Genomic DNA, 23,121 nt, shown 5'->3' on the forward strand with positions numbered 1-23,121 from the left:
TTTGTCTTTTATGAAAATGCAGATTATACTCATGTATCTTAATGGTAAATCGTAATAAGTGAAAAAACGAATTTAAGGAGGCAGATGGCAAAACAAGAGGGGAAGTAAAATCATCCCAGCTTGCTTTGTCACAGCACCTTGGTGTTTCATCCAGTTACGTGCCAGTACATATACTCCCAAATGATATTTGTTGTTCTGAATAACTGTCAAATTGAGTAAATGAACACTGCTTATAGTTTGTTGTTAGTAAGCTTTACAGCTCCTTCTAGCTGTTAATAAATTTTGAATCGTGATTTATTTTCAGGTCATCTGCCGTCTGCAACTGCTGCTTTTTATCAGACATCACCCCAGAGGATGTGTGAACGACTTAAAATGCCAGGAGACTATCTTGTGTGGATGGATATGGAGGTGAGAACATAAGTTACTAACAGAATTTTCTTTTCAATGCTGTGAAATAAAATGTTCCTGGTCTATATGAGAAACACTTTATGTAAATGTGTAGATGAGACATTACTTTTTTGTTAGCTTGAAAACTATTAATAGTGGTTTTCTATTTTGTACCTTATTCTTCTTTTATTTAGTTATTTATTTTTATTGTGATATACATGTCACATGTACAAATTTCTCATATATGTAAATCGACTTCCGTGTAACACAATCGTGCAGAATTAATTAGTGTTGCAGATTTTTTTTGTTGTTGTTGTTAATAACCTACAGCAACAGAAGAAGTTGTAAGAATATGTTCAGAGAATTATCGGATGGTTTTCTGCAAATGTATATTTGATTCTGCACATCAACAGGTATAATATCAATAACAAATTTAAAACTGGGTAAGGGATAATAAGGACACCAGAACCTTTCAAGTTTCCCAGGTATGCATATTCATGAGGATTTAAATTGAAATAACAAACATTTTATAGGTTCTTAACAACAAAATTTAGGCTTGTTGCATTTTCTCGTTGAAAGTTTTGGAGGAAAACAACAAATCATTAAGATAACATATTTTGCTTATTTCCCCTCAATACTGTCATATATCTTTTGGCATAATTCATCTTTAAGAAAGAAAGTTTTCATTGCATGGTAAGCATTCCATAAAAATAATATGTGATGCCCACCCACAGTTGTATTCTAGACAACTGTTTACCACATAGAGGAGGCATTAATGCACACATAGTAGAAACAAAAAAGAATACTAAAAATATTTATGCCTTCAGATAAAAACCTTCATCAGAAGTAAAACTCTCACACAACAAAAACAACAACAACAACAGCAACAACTACTCTCACACGAATGGCTATTGTCTCCAGGTACTAAGGCCTGAGCGCCTAGAAGTTCAAAGGATGGACTTCGTAGGAAAACTTAAATATTCCTAGTAAACTTTTTTTGTTGTGCTTGTCTGCATTTCAATATCCTCTTCGTGGTGAGTAGCAGTCTATCCTTTCTGTACTGTTACTCAATACTGGACCTTCCATTCTTTGTTTGAGTTAGATGTATTAACTACAGCATCACAGTACATATTTTCTTTAAAGACGTTTATTATACGAGGCATCTTCAGAAAGCAAGTGTACCACATTTTTATGGAGACTGACATCAAAATCATTCATTAGAACTAGATATGACAATCTTCTCATAAGATTCGTACAACATCAAAAGTAATATATGAACCAAGTCTGTACCTGTGTTGTCGAGTCCTTTGGGATCACCAGATGAATAAGTTTATTGTCCTATGATATGATGGTCAAAATTATTTTTTCTCTCTGACTACCCACCTTTTCATAGTTTTAAAAGAATGTGTTGGATTGAGAATTCGAGAATCTCGTGAGAGCATCAAAATCTGGTAATCAAATGGCTGACTAGATCGAAAAGTATTTGAAAGATGTTTTCTTTCCCAGTGAGTGAGAAACATCTGTAGAATTGGTAGATTCTTAGGGCTGTCAGTGTGAAAGAACCGTATAGAGCACCACGCCTGAGGACATGGAACTTGTTCACCTGGTGATCCCCAAGGGCTCAACAGCAAATGAGATATATATCGCTTTCGATGTTGGAAAAACTTTGACAAGATTTTCAGATCTTGCTCTGTTGAATAATTCTGATGTCAATTTCCACTTGAGAAACTATATAAATAAGCTGCAGTCACTAGTACATAATCAATTCTTTTTGTCCAGTCTTGCCAATGTACTGAAATGTGGCTGATAAAAATCAGGATATTTAGAGGATCACCTGCGACAGTTTGAAATCCTGACAATTTTTTATTTATATTGTGTTTTCCATCGTGTATATTATGTGAAGAAATTTCTTTCATTTTATGTGCGTTGTGTAAGGAAATGTTATTTTTTAAGCATTTATTTACAGATTAAATAATGATAATGATTTTGTATCATCATAATGAGTTACTAATTATTTTCAATTAATGTAATAGACATGCGTGAAATGGTGAAAAAGGAAAAAGAAAGTAAAAATTAAAATAACAATTTAACATGTAGAATATATCTAAAAACAAAGATGATGTGACTTACCAAACGAAAGCGCTGGCAGGTCGATAGACACACAAACAAACACAAACATACACACAAAATTCTAGCTTTCGCAACCAACGGTTGCTTCGTCGGGAAGAGGGAAGGAGAGGGAAAGACGAAAGGATGTGGGTTTTAAGGGAGAGGGTAAGGAGTCATTCCAATCCCGGGAGCGGAAAGACTTACCTTAGAGGGGAAAAAGGATGGGTATACACTCGCGCGCACACACACACACACATATCCATCCACACATATTCAAAGATGAAGAGTTTGGGCAGAGATGTCAGTCGAGGCGGAAGTGCAGAGGCAAAGATGTTGTTGAATGACAGGTGAGGTATGAGTGGCGGCAACTTGAAATTAGTGGAGATTGAGGCCTGGTGGGTAACGGGAAGAGAGGATATATTGAAGAGATGGATATGTGTGTGTGTGCGAGTGTATATCTGTACTTTTTCCCCCCTAAGGTAAGTCTTTCCGCTCCCGGGATTGGAATGACTCTTTACTCTCTCCCTTAAAACCCACATCCTTTCGTTTTTCCCTCTCCTTCCCTCTTTCCTGACGAAGCAACCATTGGTTGCGAAAGCTAGAATTTTGTGTGTATGTTTGTGTATGTTTGTGTGTCTATCGACCTGCCAGCGCTTTCGTTTGGTAAGTCACATCATCTTTGTTTTTAGATATATTTTTCCCACGTGGAATGTTTCCCTCTATTATATTCATAACATGTAGAATAAATATACTAATAACAGATATTTATATTTTAATTAGGTATGTTGAAAATACTCTGTCAGCACATTGTGTACAGCTTATTTTGCAAAAATGGCATTTCAGAAACGAGCTTTATTACACATGGATGTATGTTGCTTGAAAGCTTCTTTAATTTATGATGTAACAAAAGTTTTTCTTTTTCAAAATTAATTAATGGTTGTGTGGTATTTTGCAAAATTTCAAATTATTACAAAATTCGATCATACAGTTATCAAGACCATTAATGACACATCAACTTTCATATAGAAACATTTTTCATATATAACCATTTCTAAAATATTACCTCCAAACCTAATATGACAAATTACCTTATAGGGTGTATTTTACCCCTTAAGGTGAAATTGGGCACAAACAAGAAAATATGTATTGCATTATCTCCCCCCCCCCCCCCCCCCCCCCCCACACACACACACACAGTTTCATCAAGATCGTTTACTGGTGCTTGGGAATGTTCCCTTGTCAGTGTTGCCACCCCTCAAAAAGCCACTGCCTGTTATGGTCATAGTACACTTACTTTCTGAACATGGCTCGTAAATAATACATTTGAAATCAGAAGGACTGATTTTCATAATTACCAGAAAAATTACACTGTTATTCTTACTTCATTACTCATTAAAACTGAGTGCAGTTCAGAAAGAGGTGCATAATGATAATCCTGCTGTCAAAATCTTTGATTACTACCCATAGATAGAAAATGCCTGACACGTGGCTTGCTTTCAAATTTAACTGTAAACTGTAATGTTCCTTCTGGACATCCCACTCCACCCACAGAAGAATTTTTACTTTTAGTTGATGACAGACGCCTTAGCACATACTACAGCTCAGCGCACAGACTCCACCTGTTACCACTGTAGATAAATACTAACAGTGTTTTTCTGTGTGTTCTTCTGTTGCCTCCGCTTTATGCACAATATTTCGATGACTGATTCAGCTGTCCTCTTCAGGTGCTGCAAGTTTTCCTGTTACGTGTACTTGCTGCCTGGTCTCCAACCAGATAGAGGAGACACATAACAGCAGTACTTGCAGCACCTGAAGAAAGTAGCTGGGTCTTGAAATATTATGCATGAAATGGAAACAGCAACTCTGCAGGACACAAGAGAGTACAGTGGAGATCAGTTTCACCGAGAAACCCTGAGAGATTGTGAGGTACAAGGCCTGTGTAAAAAGTATCCGACCTATGGCCAGAAAAAATATTTCGAATACCTGACGGGGTTGGGACCCTAATCACCTTCAAAGTAGGTCCTTTGTGCTTGTACGCACTTAGCCCATCGGTCCTTCCACTGCTGGAAACACCTCTGGAAGTCTTCTTTTGGAATGGTGTTCAGCTCCATCATCGTGTTCCGCATTATCTTTTCTCTACTCTCAAAATGGGAGCCCTTCAGTAGTGCCTTCAATTTTGGAAACAACCAGAAGTCACAAGGAGCCATGCCTGGAAAATAGGGAGGTTGGCAAATGGCTGTAATTCCATGTTTTGCCAATAAATTTTGGATGAAGTGGGATGAATGTGCGGGGATGTTGTTATGATGCATTGCCAGTTTTTCGCTGTCCACAAGTCTGGTCTTTTGCGCCAAACTGTGTCACAGAGTCGCCGGAGATCATCTTGATAGTACTCCTTTGTCACTGTCATCAAGGAAGACAGTCAGCATCACCTTGATTTTGCTTCATACTTGCCGCACTTTCTTCGGCCTTGGAGACTCGAAATGCTTCCATTGCGACGACAGTCTTTTTGTTTCCGGCTCATATCCATACACCCATGACTATCTCCAGTTATCACAGTGTGCAGAAACCCAGGATCAGTGTTGGTGGTGTTAAGAAGGTCCTGTGCAACGTCAAAACGGAGGTGTTTTTGTTCCAGTGACAACAAGTTGGGCACGAATTTCATAGCCACTTGGTGTATCTTCAAATCATCATGCAAAATTTTATGTGCAGAATCTTTACTCACTCCAATCTCTTAGGAAATCTCCTGCATGGTCAAACGACGATCTGCCATCACCAAATTTTGCACCCTCTCAACAACAGCTGCACTCTGAGCGGTTTTGGGCCTGCCAAGAGGCTGGTCACTCTCCGCTGATGTGCAGCCATTTTTTAATCTGTTGAACCACTCCTTAATTTGTGTTACACCCATCGCATCTTCTCCAAATACCCGCTGAATCTTATGAATTGCTTCACTTTAAGAATCACCAAGCTTTTGAGAAAATTTGATGCAGTATCTTGGCTCAACACGTTCAGTTATCTTGAGAGAATCAGTAATTCGATGAACACGTTGTGTAGCACCTCACTCAGTGACCAGTAGGCAGAGACTGACATGCTGGAAGGCGGGAACAAAATTCACACGTGCGCATAAAGGTCTCTTCCTTTTCTGTGTACAGTGGCGCTGCGCTGTTGTCTCTATTTTGCGTGGGAAAATCAAAGGTCGTATACTTTTCAGACAGACGTCACACATACTGGTCTGAAGATGGTCTATCTATAACCAAAGCCGATAACCAGAAAAATAAACACCATTTTCAATTTAGACTGATTGTTTTTGGTAAATTACAATACAAGATCACTGTTGTTCCAATTATGACACAAAAATTATTAACGAGCTTATTAGCATTTTTGGAACACAGCAGCAATTCTATGTGGGATGGATTCGACAAATCATTGATAGATTTCCAGAGATAAAGCTCCAGTTGTCTACACACTGGTCATGCAATTCCCGTAAATTATGGGCTGGTGGTTTTTGGATGCTAAGCTGGCACTTGATAGCTCAGATGTGTCCCATTGGGTTCAGATCAGGTGAACTGGGAAGCGAAGACATCAATGTGAGTTGTTGATCATGCTTCTCCAACCAGTGTAGCATGATCCAGGCCTGTGAAATGGACATTTGAATTGCATCACCACACAGAGATCCATCGTGGGCTGTAATTATTGTATGGCAACAAAATTTGGTAGGTGTGCTAATGAGTTAATATGGAAGCAATTTATGCTGGAAAAAAATTAGTTCCAAGTTTGGCCACCTGGTGCAAATCTGTCACTGTACAGCACCTCGTCAATATCTCTCATGCTCATATTGGACAAATTGTATAACCAGTGGTTCATAAAAAAAAATCAACATTTTATTTTTTCACTTGTTTGACCTTTCCTGTCCATATATCGCTCCTAATCCATTATGTATGGAAACATTTCTATACGTATTTCTTGCATTCACAGTGCCAGATTTACACCTGGTGGCCAAAAGTGAAACCAATTTTTTACAGTGTAAATCAGTTCTGCATTAATGTGTTAGAATATCTACCAAGTTTTGTTGCCTTACGATAATTACAGTCTATACTAGATCTCTGTGACTAGCTACACTTTAACTATTACCACCTGGTATCTTCTGAGTAAGGCAGTTAGGAATGGTAAAAAAAAAAAAAAAAAAAAAAAAAAAAAAAAAAAAAAAAAAAAAAACACGTGTTTTAATAACAAAATTCAGAAAACTCTGAGAAAACAGACATTTTTGCATTCTTTGTTTGAAAAAGAACATGTAAATGTCCACAAGCTAAAGTTAGGGGAATTCATACGGCTCCATGAAGCATACAGTTACATCCACAATTGTACCCAAGTGAAACTTCTTACTGAGAAGACAAGAATATTATAATAAAATAATCAAATGGATTGACCGTATTTACTTGAATCTAATCTGCACCTGAAAAATGAGACTGCAAATCAAGGAAAACAAATTTTCCCGACTCTAAGCCGCACCTGAAATTTGAGACTCGAAATTCAAGGGGAGCGGAAAGTTTTAGACCACACCTCCAGATCGAAATGAAGTTAGTCCACTGTAACATGAGACACAATTTAGGTTGAATGGATGAAGATACATCTACAGTAGTTTGGTTCGAGTCGTAAGCTTAGCAGTTAAGCTTTACCAGGTAGCCATTGCTGTGCGTCAGGCACTCCGTCCATATTTATATGGGTACCCTTTCTTTTTCACGTGCTTCGTCTGGTTTGAATCGATTGCTTATTTTGCTTTGATCTGGTAAGTGCCGTTCTCTTTGTTATAGGTGTTTACGTCACTCTAAGCTGAAAATGCATTATTGTACTGTGCCATGCATTGTTTTTCGCATTCTGATAATGAGTGTTTACAACCTGTCATCACTCGCGGTATAGCTTGCTTTTGTGTGTGCTACCGCCGCTTACAATAAAAAAAAATAAAATAAAAAAAAGAGAGAGAGAGAGAGAGAGAGAGAGAGGAATTGTCTCATTAGCGAAACAATGGCAAGAGACTGCTATTTGTTACTACTTACACTGCTGCTTCCTTTGATAATGATCAACAAGAACCAAATAATAGACTGCGTATGATAGAAAATGTTCTGAATGAGAGTTTAGTGAAAATTTTTCTCTGTTTGAAAATTTTTGCAGACGCCTCTTTAGTACATTACATTCTGCACAGAAATCAGTCATCTTAGATTTAAAAATCTAGTCAGTTGCCGTGCTTCATTTCTGACTGTATCACTATTCAGCATAATACCAATATAAACATACATGATATGTATACTCTTCCGCATTTGCTGTTGTCTAACTCTAGTTTCATAGTTTATTAGGCAGACAGGATTTAAAAGAGATAGCAGCAAACACGAAAGAATACATGGCATAATGTTTACATTCGTATTATTCTTATGATGAAGAGAATATTGCATGTGATTCAAGATTCATAAAAGTTCCTATTAGCAACCATCTCTTGTTACAGGTAGGAAAAAATTCAGAATGTAATGTTGGCCATATTGACATACATCCCAAACAGTCTTGCCAGTCGGATTTTCGTAGTAGATTTTTAGTGATAACTTCAAATGCAGTGTGTGTCTTCAGTCCATAGACTGGTCTGATGCAGCTCTCCACACTTTTCTATCATGTGCAATGCAGAGTAGCAACACTTATAAAATAAGAATGAAAATAACTTAGAAATTAAATACTGAAATTTTAAAACAAAATTTTATTAGGTTTGTAATACATCTTATATGAAATGTCTAAAATATCAGTCATGATTCTGAATCACTATCACTCGATTCTTTGTTGCTCATTTCTTCATACAGAGCATCGTCCTCCATACCATCTAGTGCATTGGTTATCAAACATTTTTTAAATGCTTGTTGCACAGTCTGATTTGGAACACACTTGCATGCATCATAAATGCATTGGCACACTTGCGACAAACTTGCACGTTTTACACATCCTGTTGGTGTCAGTTGTCTGTCGCTTTTCGAAAGCCAGTCTGTGTACATGTGCTTAAGCTTGCTCTTAAATGGTTTATTCAAACAGATGTCAAGTGGTTGCAGAATTCATGTCATCCCGCTTGGAATTACTGACAAGTCCGTTTTGCTTTCCTCTAAGTTTCGTATTACTGCAGGTGATGTATGGCCTGCATACTCATGTAATACCAACAGGCTGTGTAAACCAAGCATTGTGTCAGGATGACAATTTCACACATGCCTAATCAATTCCAGTACCATGTCTTCCGAAAACCACCCTGTTTCGTTTGCTCGTACAATTACAGTTTTTGGAAACACTTCCGATTTCGGTAAAGTCTTTCGCTTGAAAACTATGAATGGGGATAATTTATGTCCATCTGTTGTGCAAGCAAGCATGATGGACATCCGCTGTTTTTCACCCCCTGATGTAGGAACACTTATGTCTTTCTTTCCTTTGGCGTCAACCGTATAATTTGACGGCTTGTCAAAATATACAGGAGTTTGGTCAGCATTTCCTATCTGCCCAAGAAGGTATTGCTTTTCTGTGCGCCACCTAATTATGAAGCGCTGAAATTCCACAAGTTTTTCTTCATAATTTTTTGGCAGCTTCTGTGCAATTGAAGTTCGCCTCCGAAGTGAAAAACCCCAGCGCTTCATAAACAGATCAATCCAGCTGCGAATAGTCTTAAAATTTTCGATTTTTTGCTCTCTAGCAATTTCACATGCCTTAATTTTAAAAATTTCGGCGTTCACAGGCAGGAATTTCTGGCGCTGTTCCTTAACAAATTCATTTAAAGTCACTTCCAGTGCATGATATTGGCCACACTTTGGCCCACTAAATGCTTTCCTGCTACTTGAACATTCAAATAATTTGTCTGTCTGCCGTCGTGATCGCCTGACATTGCTCTCATCAGTCCCGTATCGCAGACCTGCAGCACGATTAGAACTTTGTTCTGCAAAAGAATAACAACCCTCTTGAATTTGGCACTACAATGAAAGCACTTCATTATGGTTCACTAACGCCAACAAGTGTTTCACAAAATTCTTAATAAGCCCCAGCGTATCAACTTGTGCAACAATCCTAAAGCCTTGTACATTGTTGGTATTTGGGTGTAAAGAAATTTATTTATGTTGCTACGAATATTTGAAAGGCTGCTACATTCGAAGATGAACAATACGGAATTTATATTTACTTCGTTGGATAATAAATGAAAATGCAGTGGTCGAAACTTGGGGCGGAGAAAAAAACCTCGTCTTCCACCTTTTTTTAAATTTATTTCCTGACGCAAAAGTTTTCACACCAGTATTTATCTTTGTGCCTGCAAAGCATGCCTGTGGAGCGCTACATATATTCGACCGCATAGGTTAGTTTAGACGGTGCCTACCAACATTTTTCAGAACTTCTGCTTACTTTGCACTCGATTCTAAGCCGCAGGCTGTTTTTTGGATTACAAAAACCGGAAAAAAAGTGCGGGTTAGATTCGAGTAAATACGGTGAAGACTTCTGTTCAGTCACTTGCCAACCACTCTAGTGTGGCAATAGAAGACAGTGAATTGTACAGACCTACTGTCTACATATACATCTATACTTTGCAAACCATTGTGAGGTGCGTGGCATAGGATGCAATGCATTGTATCAGTTATTAGGGTTTCTTCCTGTTCCATTCACATATGAAGTGTGGGAAGAATGACTGTTTGAATGTGTCTGTGTGTGTGCAGTAATTATTCTAATCTTACTCTCACAGTCCATATGTGAACAATATGTAGGAGGTTGTAGTATATCCCTAGAATAATCATTTAAAGCCGGCTCTTGAAACTTTGTTAATAGACTTTCTTGGGATAGTTTACATCATATCTTCACGGGTCTACCAGTTCAGTTCCTTCAGTATCTCTGACACTCTCCCATGGATTAAACAAACCTGTGATCATTTGTGCTGCCCTTCTCTGAATACATTCAATATCACCTGTTAGTCCTATCTGGTACAGGCCCCACACCTTTGAGCAATATTCTAGAACCAGTAGCAAGAGTGATCTGTAAGCAATCTCTTTTGTATGTTGATTGCAGTTCCCCAGTATTCTAAAAATAAACTGAAGTCCACCACCTGCTTTCCCCATGACTGAACCTATGTGATCATTCCATTTTATATCCATACAAAGTGTTACACCCAGGTATTTATATGAGTTGGCCAATACCAACTCATTGATATTCTACTCATAGAATACTAAGGTTTTTCATTTTGTGAAGTGCAAAATTTTACATTTCTTAACACTTGAAGCAAGTTGCTTATCTCAGCCAGCAACCATTAAAAACTTGGTTTCGGATAAAGCACGGTTTAAACAGAGTTTGAAAGACTTTTTGATGGGCAACTCCTGCTCAGTAGATGAATGTCTTGACCAGGGACTGTTGGCCAACTTAAGTAAAAATTTCTGTTAGATTTCAGTTTTGACAGCACTTGGTCACAACATTCAAGATTAGGTATTTTGTGTATGATAAATTTATTAAAAGTGCGTAACAATGTTTCATTCTGACAGACTGTTAATTCTGTAAATATTATCAGTTCCAGTTTACTGTAATGTATTCACCTATTTTGACAATCTCCTGACAAATGATCAGAGTTGTAAGTTTACATCCAATTTTTTATATATTTTTTATGTTATACTTTCTGACGTGTTCCAGACCCATGAGAATCATTTCATTTTTGGGTGTTTGAAATGAAAACTGAATCTGATCTGATCTAATCTGCACCACTTTGAAATCTCGTCAAGACTGCCTGTATTATGTAGCTTCTTCCAGATAGAACTTCATTACAGACAACTGCATCATCTCTAAAAAGCCTGCTTTTACTATTAACATTGTCTGCAAAGTCATTAATATTCAACATGAAAAGCAAAGGGGGGTAATGGAGCCCCTTAGGGAAATAGTGGAAAGGTCGAGAAAGAAGGCCAGTGTTCACTCTGTCCGCTTGCCAGGGGGTCTCATCCGAGATGTGGAGGAGGCCCTGCAGGCGGCGATAGAGAGCACTGGGTGCACCCGACTGCAAATTGTTGCTCATGTCGGCACCAATGACTCCTGCCGTCTGGGTTCAGAGGTCATCCTCAGTTCATACAGACGGTTGGCGGAGTTGGTGAAGGCGGAAAGCCTCGTTCGCGGGGTGGAATCTGAGCTAACTATTTGTAGTATCGTTCCCAGAACCGATCGCAGTCCTCTGGTTTGGAGCCGAGTGGAACGCTTAAACCAGAGGCTCAGACGATTCTGTGTAGATCTGGGGTGCAAATTTCTCGACCTCCGCTATCGGGTGGAGAAATGTTCAGTCCTGAATAGGTCAGGCGTGCACTACACGCAGGAAGCGGCTACAAGGGTAGCGGAGTACGTGTGGAATGCACATGTGGGTTTTTTTAGGTTAGAGAATTCCCTCCCTAGGCCCGACAAGACACCTCCAGAGACGCAACAAGGTGGTAGTAGGCAAAACACAACAGGGAATAACAATATTAATGTGGTAATAGTAAACTGCAGGAGCGTCTATAGAAAGGTCCCAGAACTGCTCTCATTAATAAACGGCCACAATGCACACATAGTACTAGGGACAGAAAGTTGGCTGAAACCAGATGCAAACAGTAATGAAATTCTAAACTCAGATTGGTATGTATACTGCAGAGACAGGCTGGACAGTGAAGGGGAGGCTTGTTTATAGCGATAAATAGTGCAATAGTATTGAAGGAAATTGACGGAGATCTGAAATGTGAAATGATTTGGGTGAAGGTCACGGTTAAAGCAGGCTCAAACATGGTAATTGGATGTCTCTATAGGCCCCCTGGCTCAGCAGCTGTTGTTGCAGAACACCTGAAGGAGAATTTGGAAAATATTTTGAGTAGATGTCCTGACCATGTTATAGTTCTGGGCGGAGATTTTAATTTGCCAGATATAGACTGGGAAACTCAAACATTTATAACGGGTGGCAGGGATAAAGAATCCAGTGAAATTTTTTTAAGTGCATTATCTGAAAACTACCTTGAGCAGTTAAACAGAGAACCGACTTGTGGCGATAATATATTAGACCTTCTGGTGACAAACAGACCCGAACTATTTGAAACAGTTAACGCAGAACAGGGAATCAGCGATCATAAAGCGGTTACTGCATCGATGATTTCAGCCGTAAATAGAAATATTAAAAAAGGTAGGAAGATTTTTCTGTTTGTCAAAAATGACAAAAAGCAGATTTCAGAGTACTTGACGGCTCAACACAAAAGTTTTGTCTCAAGTACAGATAGTGTTGAGGATCAGTGGACAAAGTTCAAAATTATTGTACAATATGCATTAGATGAGTATGTGCCAAGCAAGATCGTAAGAGATGGAAAAGAGCCACCATGGTACAACAACCGAGTTAGAAAACTGCTGTGGAAGCAAAGGGAACTTTACAGCAAACATAAGCATAGCCAAAGCCTTGCAGACAAACAAAAATTAAGCGAAGCAAAATGTAGTGTGAGGAGGGTAATGCGAGAGGGGTTCAATTAATTCGAAAGTAAAATTCTATGTAGTGACTTGGCAGAAAATCCTAAGAAATTTTGGTCTTATGTCAAAGCGGTAGGTGGATCAAAACAAAATGACCAGACACTCTGTGACCAAAATGGTACTGAAACAGAGGATGACAGACTAGAGGCCGAAATACTAAAAGTCTTTGGAAAGCTGTTTCACAGAGGAAGACTGCACTGTAGTTCCTTCTCTAGATTGTCATACAGATGAAAAAATGGGGTAGATATCAAAATAGATGACAGAGGGATAGAAAAACAATTAAAACCGCTCAAAGGAGGGAAGGCCGCTGGACCTGATGGGATACCAGTTCGATTTTACACAGAGTACGTGAAGGAACTTGGACCCCTTCTTGCAGCGGTGTACCATAGGTCTCTAGAAGAGCGTAGCGTTCCAAAGGATTGGAAAAGGGCACAGGTCATCCCCATTTTCAAGAAGGGACGTCGGACAGATGTGCAGAACTATAGACCTATATCACAAACGTCGATCAGTTGTAGAATTTTGGAACACGTATTATGTTCCAGTATAATGACTTTCCTGGAGACTAGAAATCTACTCTGTAGGAATCAGCATGGGTTTTGAAAAAGACGATCATGTGAAATCCAGCTCGCGCCATTCGTCCACGAGGCTCAGAGGGCCATAGACATGGGTTCCCAGGTAAATGCAGTGTTTGTTGACTTCCGCAGGGCGTTTGATACAGTTCCCCACAGTTGTTTAATGAAGAAAGTAAGAGCATATGGACTATCAGACCAATTGTGTGATTGGATTGAAGAGTTCCTAGATAACAGAACACAGCATGTCATTCTCAATGGATAGAAGTCTTTCGAAGTGAGAGTGATTTCGGGTGTGCTGCAGGGGAGTGTCGTAGGACCATTGCTATTCACAATATACATAAATGACCTTGTGGGTAACATCGGAAGTTCACTGAGGCTTTTTGCGGATGATGCTGTGGTATATCAAGAGGTTGTAACAATGGAAAATTGTACTGAAATGCAGGAGGATCTGCAACGAATTGATGCATGGTGCAGGGAATGGCAATTGAATCTCAATGTAGACAAGTGCAATGTGCTGTGAATACATAGAAAGAAAAATTCTTTATCATTTAGCTACAATATAGCAGATAAGCAACTGGAAGCAGTTAATTCCATAAATTATCTGGGAGTAGGCATTTGGGGTGATTTAAAATGAAATGATCATATAAAGTTGATCGTCAGTAAAGCAGATGCCAGACTGAGATTCATTGGAAGAATCCTGAGGAAATGCAATGTGAAAACAAAGGAAGTAGGTTACAGAACACTTGTTCACCCACTGCTGGAGTAATTGCGAAAGCATTACGGAGATCATAGATAAACTCCAGTGGAAGACTCTTCAGAAGAGATGGTCAGTAACTCGGTATGGGCTTTTGTTGAAGTTTTGAGAACATACCTTCACCGAGGAGTCAAGCAGTATATTGCTCCCTCCTACGTATATCTCGTGAAGAGACCATGAGGATAAAATCAGAGAGATTAGAGCCCACACAGAGCCATACCGACAATCTTTCTTTTCATGAACAATACAAGACTGGGATAGAAGGGAGAACCGATAGAGGTACTCAAAGTACCCTCTGCCACACACCGTCAGGTGGCTTGCAGAGTATGGATGTAGATGTGGAAAGGTCCCAACACACTTCCCTGGGGCGCACCCAAAGTTACTTCTACGCCTGACAATGACTCTCCATTCTAGTTAACACGTTGCATTGTCCCTACCAAAAAGCCCTCAGTCCAGTCACGTATTTCACTTGATACCCCATATGATCCTTCTTTTGACAATAAGCAAAGGTGTGGTACTGAGTCAAGTGCTTTGTAGAAATCAAGATGTACAGCATCTACCTAATCATCTTAATCCAAAACATTCAGTATGTCACATGAGAAAAATTCAAGTTGAGTTTCATGTGAGCAATGTTTTCAGAATCCGTGCTGGTTGGCACTGATGAGATCATTCTGTTAGAGATACCTCATTATGTTTGAGTTCAGAATATGTTCTAAGATTATACAACAAATTGATGTCAAGGATATTGGATGGTAGTTTTGTGGATCACTTCTAGTACCCTTATTGCAGACAGATGTGACCTGTGCCTTTTTCCAAGTACTGGGCACAGTTTTTTTGTTCACGTGATCTACAATAGGCTATAATTAGAAGAGGGCTAACTCAGGCGCAACACTTGCCCAGTCTCCCATATGGAGGAAATAGCAGAAGGCACCCCTGGCGTAGAATGTCAATTGAAAGCATTGAAAACAAATCGAAAGTACTCTGTGGCATTGGCCTCTTACTTAGGTTTCACTTATTGCAAATCTTTTGCCCAGTGCGATGTCCCAATGAACTCAGGAAAAGTGCAAGTGAATCCCGTATATAAGTAGATTAAAAGAATGGGCCTGCATAATAACATGCCAATATCCTTAAAATTGGTTTGGTGCAGAATTCTTGAGCTTATTTTAAGTTCGGATGTAATAAATTTCCCTGAGAGAGAAAAGCTTTTGTCAACAAATCAGCATGGCTTTAGAAAGCGTCACTCGTGCAAAATTCACCTTGCCGTTTTGTTGCACGATATCCTGCAATCTATGGATGAAGAGCAAAAGACAGAATCCCTATTCCTAGATTTCTGGAAAGAGTTTGACACTGTGTCATACTGCAGACTGTTAACAAAAGTCTGAGCATACATAATAGATTCTCAGATCTGTGAGATGCTCAAAGACTTCTTCAGTAATAAAAACCAGTATGTTGTCAACAACAGCAAGTGTTCATCAGAAGCGAGGTTATTGTTAGATGTGCTCCAGGGAAGTGTAATAGAATCACTCTTGGTCTGTGTATACATGAACGGTCTGATGAGATGGGGTGAGCAGCATTCTGCGACTTTTTCTGATGACACTGTAGCATACAAGAAAGTGTCGTTGACTGACAGCAGAAGAATACAGGATGATCTAAACAGAATATGTATTTGCTGTAATGAATGTTTGCTCTAAATGTAGACAAGTACAGGATGTTGGGAAATTCCCATTACAGACTTTGAAGACTTGTAGAGGGGAGTGAATACATAATATTTTGAATAGGAACCTGTGTCCAGAAATGTACCGTTTTCATTATATGATGGTTTCAATTCAAATGTTTAACTCATCCATTTCTGCAGGATGAATTGAATTAGGCATGGCATAGTACAGCTATTAGGTAACAATTCAAAAGGAAACATAACGAAACATCCATTAATCACTTAAGCACATTTGTTTGTTTTAACACTTAAACATTATGTGTTTACATTGTTCCAAAACCGAAAAGGACCCAGCCATATTGTACATACAGAACAGTACTGATGCATTACAAGGAAGGCATCAAAGTAATTCAGAAGTTTGCTGTTAGAGTTGTTACTGGGAGAGTTGATCAACAGGTGAGTACTATGGAAAGGCATCATGAACTCGCACGAGAATCCCTGGAAGGAAGAAGAGGTTTTTTTCACGAAAAACTATTGAGAAAATTTAGAGACCAAACATTTGTAGCTGTCTGCAAAACTATTCCAATCCTACTGCCACCAATGTGCATTTCATGTGAGGAGAAATAAAGGCTCATACGGAGGCATATAGATAGTTGTTTTTCCCTCGTTTCTTTTGCGAGTGGAACCGGAAAATTGTGGGGAAAGGTACCCTCTGCCATGCACCGTATGGTGGCTCCCAGAATATTCGCATTTATCTGGAAGAGATGCAGGTGGCCTGTAATAATGCTCACAGTCCACAGCTGATGTGGTGCCTTAGATTACCACCACAGCTCCCACAAAAGCCCAGGTGAATGTTCCACATAGAATAACACTGCCCCCACTGGCCAGGTGCTTGTTGCAGACAGCCATTTGTCAGGATGATGGCATATCCAGACAAACCATGGAACTGGTGTAGCAAAAAATGTGATCATTCAATCAGGTGCCATATTTCTATTTATCTACAGTCCAATCTCCACAATCCTGTTCCTACTGTGACCCTGATTGATGATGTCATTGATTCAACATGGGAACACATAGGGTTCGTCTTCTGTAGAGCCCCACATTCGCCAATATGCGCTGAATGGTGTGTCATCCAAAATATTTGTGCCAGCATCACCATTGCGCTTTATCTTCTGCGACAGATGCCTGTCCATATTGCTTTACAGTGCCAACAAGTCTGATTTCCGCATTCTGTTAAAAGTGTGGACGTCCAACACCTTGCCTACATGTGGTTTCAGTGCCCTTCAACCATTTTTCATAGGTGCTTATGACTGTAGCATGCCAAACAGCTTACCAGCGTTACTGTTTCCGAGATGTTTATTCCCAGGTGCCAGACCATAACAGTCTGCCCTTTGTCAATGTCCTCTGGCCACTTGTGGCCTGTATTGCCGCTAGAATGATTCCCATTGATCTCTGCTCCGCTTATATACTTACTTTGCCACATCATGAGGCCTCAGTGTCACTAGGCAGCACTCACTCAGGTAGTGGTCATGATGTTTTGGCTCATCAGTGCATGAGAATGTGAGAAATTAGAACTAGCAGAGAATAGATGGCAAAGCAGATGATTGGGGGGGGGGGGGGGGGGGGGGGAAGCATACATGGTACAAAGATTCTCACAAACAAAGGAAAAGTTAAAAAGAAACAAACATTACAGGGGAAGAAAGCTCAAGTAAAGCAAAAAGGAAATAATGTTAACTACGAAATATGAAAGTATGTGCCACAAAGAAAGTTAATAACTGGCTGTGAGTGAGGTGGATGGTAATGGCAGGAAAAAAATAGAAAGACAAAGGATTAAACAAACAAAAAAGAGAGACTAGAAAAAGTTTAGACCAGTTTCATTAGATAATTTGCTATATAAGCTGTAGTGGAACAAGTAATTTTACTGAAAATGAATATGAACAGTCACAACCACAACAAACTTTTTTTTAAAATATAAGATCACCAGTCTCAGTCTTTTAGACTGCACATAGCATTTGTGGAGGTGTAATGCCTACTCCATTCACAGCCACCATCTACCATCATGGTGTAGGTCTGAACAGGGTCTAGAACAAACTGAAGCTGGTAATCTTATATTTTAAAAAAAGTTTATTGTGGTTGTGACTGTTCATATTCATTTTTAAGTAATAAATAAACCACTGTACTTCAGAGAGACCTGTTATCAAAAATTACTGGTTTTACTGGTTATTAATGTAACTCCCTTTCACACATTTATGTCTACATGGTTAGACTGCAATTTACACTTAATTGTTTGGCAGAGGATGCACAGAATCATTATGACTATTTCTCTACCATTCCACTCTGGAATAGCATGTGGGAAGAGTGAACACCTAAATTTTTTGTTATGAACTCTGATTTATCTTATGTCATGACGGTCATTTCTCTTGGTATAAGTGGGAGTCAGCAAAATATTTTGGTATTACAGAAAAGTTGATGATTGGCCTGTAGAGAATAGATGCTTATTGCTGGAAGTGGCAATTGATACTCAACATAAACAAATGTAATTTATTGTGAATAGATAGAAAGACCATTTATTGTATTATTATACAGTTACAAAACAATCACCGGAAACAATTATTTCCATAAAATATCTAGGGGTAAGCATATGAGAGGTTCCCTGTGGAACAACCACATACAGTTAATCACGACTAAGGCAGATGCCAGACTGATATTCATTCAAAGAAACCTCAGGAAGTCATGTCCAATAAAGGAAATAGCTTACAAAATACTTTTTGACTAATACTTGACTACTGCTTGTTAGTGTAGTATCCATACCAGGTAGGACTGATACAGGACATAGAGAAGATCCAAAGAAGAGCAGGACATTTTGTTACAGATTCATTTAGTAAGCATGAAAGCACAGAGGAGGTGTTCAGTTTCACATGCTGAAAGAGAGGCTTTCTGCATTATGGTATGGTCAACTGTTACAATGTTCAGGGAGTGTACATTCCTAGAAGAGTCAACAAAGTCCTCCTATGTGTATCTTGTGAAAAGACCAACAAGAAAAAAATTAGAGAGTTTCAAGTCCACATGGGTGCTTACCAGCAGTCATTCTTCCTGTGAACAGGAAAAAGGAGAAGTAACACTGGTATACAAAGTACCGACCACCACACACCACAAGGTCAGAGTGTAGATGTGATGTAGACTGAAACTTCATGAAGACATCTCACTGCAATGAAAAGTGCTTTTGTTTTAATGAATGCCACCCCAACTCGCTTGCCATATCCCTGACACACTGTACCATGTATCAAGTTGTTACGAACAAACTGCCTTTCTTTGCATTTTTTTCGATATACTCCAGCAGTTGTATCTGGCAAGGATCCCACCCTGTGTAGCCATACTCCAGAACAGGATGGAGAAATGTAGTGTAGACAGTCTCATTAGTAGATTTGTTGCACCTTCTACATGTTCTACTGAAAAACACAAAATGTGATTGACCTTTCCCCCAAAATTTTCTTTCTGATGCCTCGAATTTAAGTTGAACATAATTGTAACTATTAGGTGTCTAGTTAAATCAGCAAGCTTCAAATTTGTGTGATTTAACCAAAATATAATGGAATTTTTTTAGTATTTATGCAGAGGAACTCCCACATTTTACTGTTCAGGATCAATTGCCACTTTTCACACCGTGTGTGTAAACTGCATAAAATCTAAGAGTGCTGCTCACATTGTCTCCTAAATTGTGTATACAGATTAATAAAAGCAGAGAGTCTTTAACACTTCCTTTGGGAACCCAGATCTAACTTTGGTTTCACTAGATTACTTACTGTCAGATAATATACAAATTGTGATCTTTCTGACAGGAAATCATGAATCTGTTCACAAATGAGATGATATGCAACAGGCATGCAATTTGATGAGAAGTTGCTTGTGAAGAATGGTATCAAAAGGCTCATGGAAATCTAGAAACATGGAATAAACTTTAGATCCCCTGCAGATAGCAGTTGTTGCTTCATCCAAATAAAGAGCCATTTTTGTTTCACAAGAACAATATTTTCGGAATCCATGCTGGTTGTGTGTCAATAGATTGTTTTGTTCATGTTATTTCATTGTGTGGGAATACAGTGTACATTCCAAAATCCTCCTGTAAATTGGAATCAATGATACAGACCTATATTTCAACAGGTTACATCTATTTCTTTTTTATGTGTGGAATTTTCTGGTCTTTAGGTACAGATCTTTCATCGAGCGAATGGTTGTGTATGTAAGTGAGCAATATCGTCAGCATATTGTGAAAAGACTATGCACAAGTGGCTAGAAGACAAGAGTCTACAGAAGCATGTATAACTAGGGGAAAGACAGATACCACCTAAAGGAAAATTAAAGAGGCCTTTAGAGACAAGAGAAGCTGCTGTGTGAATATCAAGGGCTCCAATTGAAAACCAATGATAAGCAAGGAGGGAAGCTTAAAAGTGGAAGGAATATATACACAGGGACTATACAAGGGAAATGGACTTCAATGCAGTATTATGGAAAGGGAAGAATGTAGATGAAGATAAGATTGAAGTTACAATACTGCGAGAACAACTTGACAGAGCACTGAAAGATATAACCTGAAACAAGGCCCCTAGAGTAGACAACATGTCCTCGGACTTTCTGATACCCCTGGGACAGCCATCCATGACTAAACTATTCTATCTGGTGTGATATGAGGCAGGGGTAATACCATCAGACTTGAAGAAGAATGTAATAATTCCAGTTTCATTGAAAGCGGGTCTGACAGGTGTGAATATTACCAAACTAGTTTAATAAATCATGGTTGCAAAATACTAACACAAATTACTTACAGAAGAATGGAGAAGTTGATAGAAGCCGACATCGGGGAAGCTCAGTTTCAGTTCTGGAGAAATGTCAGAACATGCGAGACAATACTAATCCTAGAACATAGGTTTAAGAAAGGTAAAGCAATATCTATAGCATTTGTAGATTTTGAGAAAGCTTTTGACAGAGTTGACTGGACTGCAATCTTTGTATTTCTGAAGCACACTGGCTCTGTTGAGTCATGAGGTAGAGACCTGATTGTGAAAATGATAATTACAGGTTGTGATCGGCACACTTAATCTCCCTGTTGTTCACTTTTCATTGACCTATTCATTGTTGAAGCTTCTCATGAAAAAATGTTCTTTCAAAATATTGTTTTTATCCATTGTTATGTGTTAATAATCTCCAACGGTGATTAGTGAAAAACGTGTACACCAGGTTTGTTGTGTATAGGATATTGGCTGTGGGTGTAAGTAGTGGGCTACAAAAATTTCAGAAATAGGACCCTGGTTATTGTATTGTATTGTATGGAACTGGGGACTTAGAAACGACGGAGAGGCTTCGTCCCTGCCGTAGCCCTCAGTGGTTCACAACCAACAACAGGCTACACCAGTCCACTCACCCCACCACTGCCCCACACCGAACCCAGGGTTATTGTGCGGTTCGGCCCCCAGTGTACCCTCCCCCCCCCCCCCCCATCGCCCCCTCCCCCCAGGAACGTCTCACACGAGACAAGTGTAACCCCAATGTTTGTGAGGTAGAGTAATTATGGTGTAAGTGTGGAGAAAGTGTTTATGCAGCAATCGCTGACATAGTGTAACTGAGGCAGAATATGGGGAACCAGCCTGCATTCGCTGAGGCAGATGGAAAACTGCTTTAAAAACCATCCACAGACTGGCCGGCACACCGGATCTTGACACTAATCCATCAGTCGGATTCGTGCTGGGGATTGGCAGGCCTTCCCAGGTGGAAAGCAGTGTGTTAGACTGCACAGCTAACTGGGCGGGCAGATCCCTGGTTAACACCAATAATGTTTTCTTGTTGTTAACATTACTTTTATATTTGGTATTGTGTTGTGTTTGTGAAAGAATTGTATTCAGTTGCCATATTAAAACATGTGTTCTCTGGTAATTGGTGGGGTGAGGCAGGAAGCCCAGCACTCAGGAATCAAAGACAAACTTTCCAATAGGGCTGTTTGAAGTAAAGTATTGTGGTGTTCAAGTTAATCTCGATTATGGCTTTACTTTTTTATTATATGATCTTGATTTATATTTAGTCTTAGTTTACCATGGGCATTGCACATCACTCTTTGAGACTCAATGTAGTTTGACCTTGACCTTTCGTCTATCCATACAATATGATAAGACAAGAAATTGGGTCCTACCCCAATTAAGCAAAAATTTACTATTTTTCATATGACCTGATAAATACTACCAGAGTCTCAGCTAATGTATGTTTGCATGTGCTTGCTCCTTCATCAACATCTACATTTTCCCTATAACATGTATCGTATTATGGGAAACAAGGAGACTCATGATTTATTTTATTTTTCAGATGACTGGCTTAGATCCAATTAAAGATCACATTCTAGAAGTCAGCTGTATTGTAACAAATGCTGATCTGAATGTTGTGCAAGAAGGACCTAATTTGATTATACACCAACCTGACGAGATACTGGGCAATATGAATGAGTGGTGCATTGAAAATCATAGAAAGGTTTAATATAAATATTGATAACAAAATTGCAGTAGTAGTTAATTTCATGGATTGTCATTTCATTTGATATCTTTCAGACAGGTCTTACTGAGGCTTCTAGGAAGAGCACTATTACGATTCAAGATGCACAAAACTCATTGTTGAGCTTTTTGAAAGAAAATGTGCCCCAAGGTAAGCACAACTTAAATTGAAGTAATTCTTATTTTATGATATTATGTATTTGATATGATTCTCTCTTCTTCTGTACTTCCTCTAGGAATTTTCAGATTAATGTGGGAGTACATTTTACTCCTTAATGATATTTGTAGCTGTTAATATAAATTGGTTTCATATTACTTGCTCTAATATTTTGAATGAGGACTTGTATTTTAGTGAAAATGCTTTTAATTAGCTGCCCACAGTCATCTTTGTTAATAGTGTTATAAGTAACAATGCAGGAATAGGTTTAATAATGAATAAAGAAATAGGAGTGCAGGTAAGCTACTACAAACAGCATGCTGCTGCTGTGGTTTTCAATCCTGAGACTGGTTTGATGCAGCTCTCCATGCTACTCTATCCTGTGCAAGCTTCTTCATCTCTCAGTACCTACCGCAAACCTACATCCTTCTGAATCTGCTTAGTGTATTTAT

General features: G+C 39.0%; 1 protein-coding gene across 3 annotated transcripts in view; it reads left to right on the plus strand.

Annotated features, from left to right (window-relative positions):
• Positions 1 to 23,121, plus strand: part of LOC126236032 (oligoribonuclease, mitochondrial) — a 72,894-nt gene that overhangs the window by 27,229 nt on the left and 22,544 nt on the right. For all 3 annotated transcript variants that reach the window (XM_049945058.1, XM_049945057.1, XM_049945056.1), the window contains 3 exons: positions 305 to 408; positions 22,331 to 22,492; positions 22,570 to 22,663. In XM_049945058.1, coding sequence (XP_049801015.1) covers positions 355 to 408; positions 22,331 to 22,492; positions 22,570 to 22,663 — 310 coding nt within the window. In that variant the 5' untranslated portion in view covers positions 305 to 354. The remainder of the gene's footprint in view (positions 1 to 304; positions 409 to 22,330; positions 22,493 to 22,569; positions 22,664 to 23,121) is intronic.

Source organism: Schistocerca nitens, chromosome 2, assembly GCF_023898315.1.
Source record: "Schistocerca nitens isolate TAMUIC-IGC-003100 chromosome 2, iqSchNite1.1, whole genome shotgun sequence".
Classification (NCBI taxonomy): domain Eukaryota; kingdom Metazoa; phylum Arthropoda; class Insecta; order Orthoptera; family Acrididae; genus Schistocerca; species Schistocerca nitens.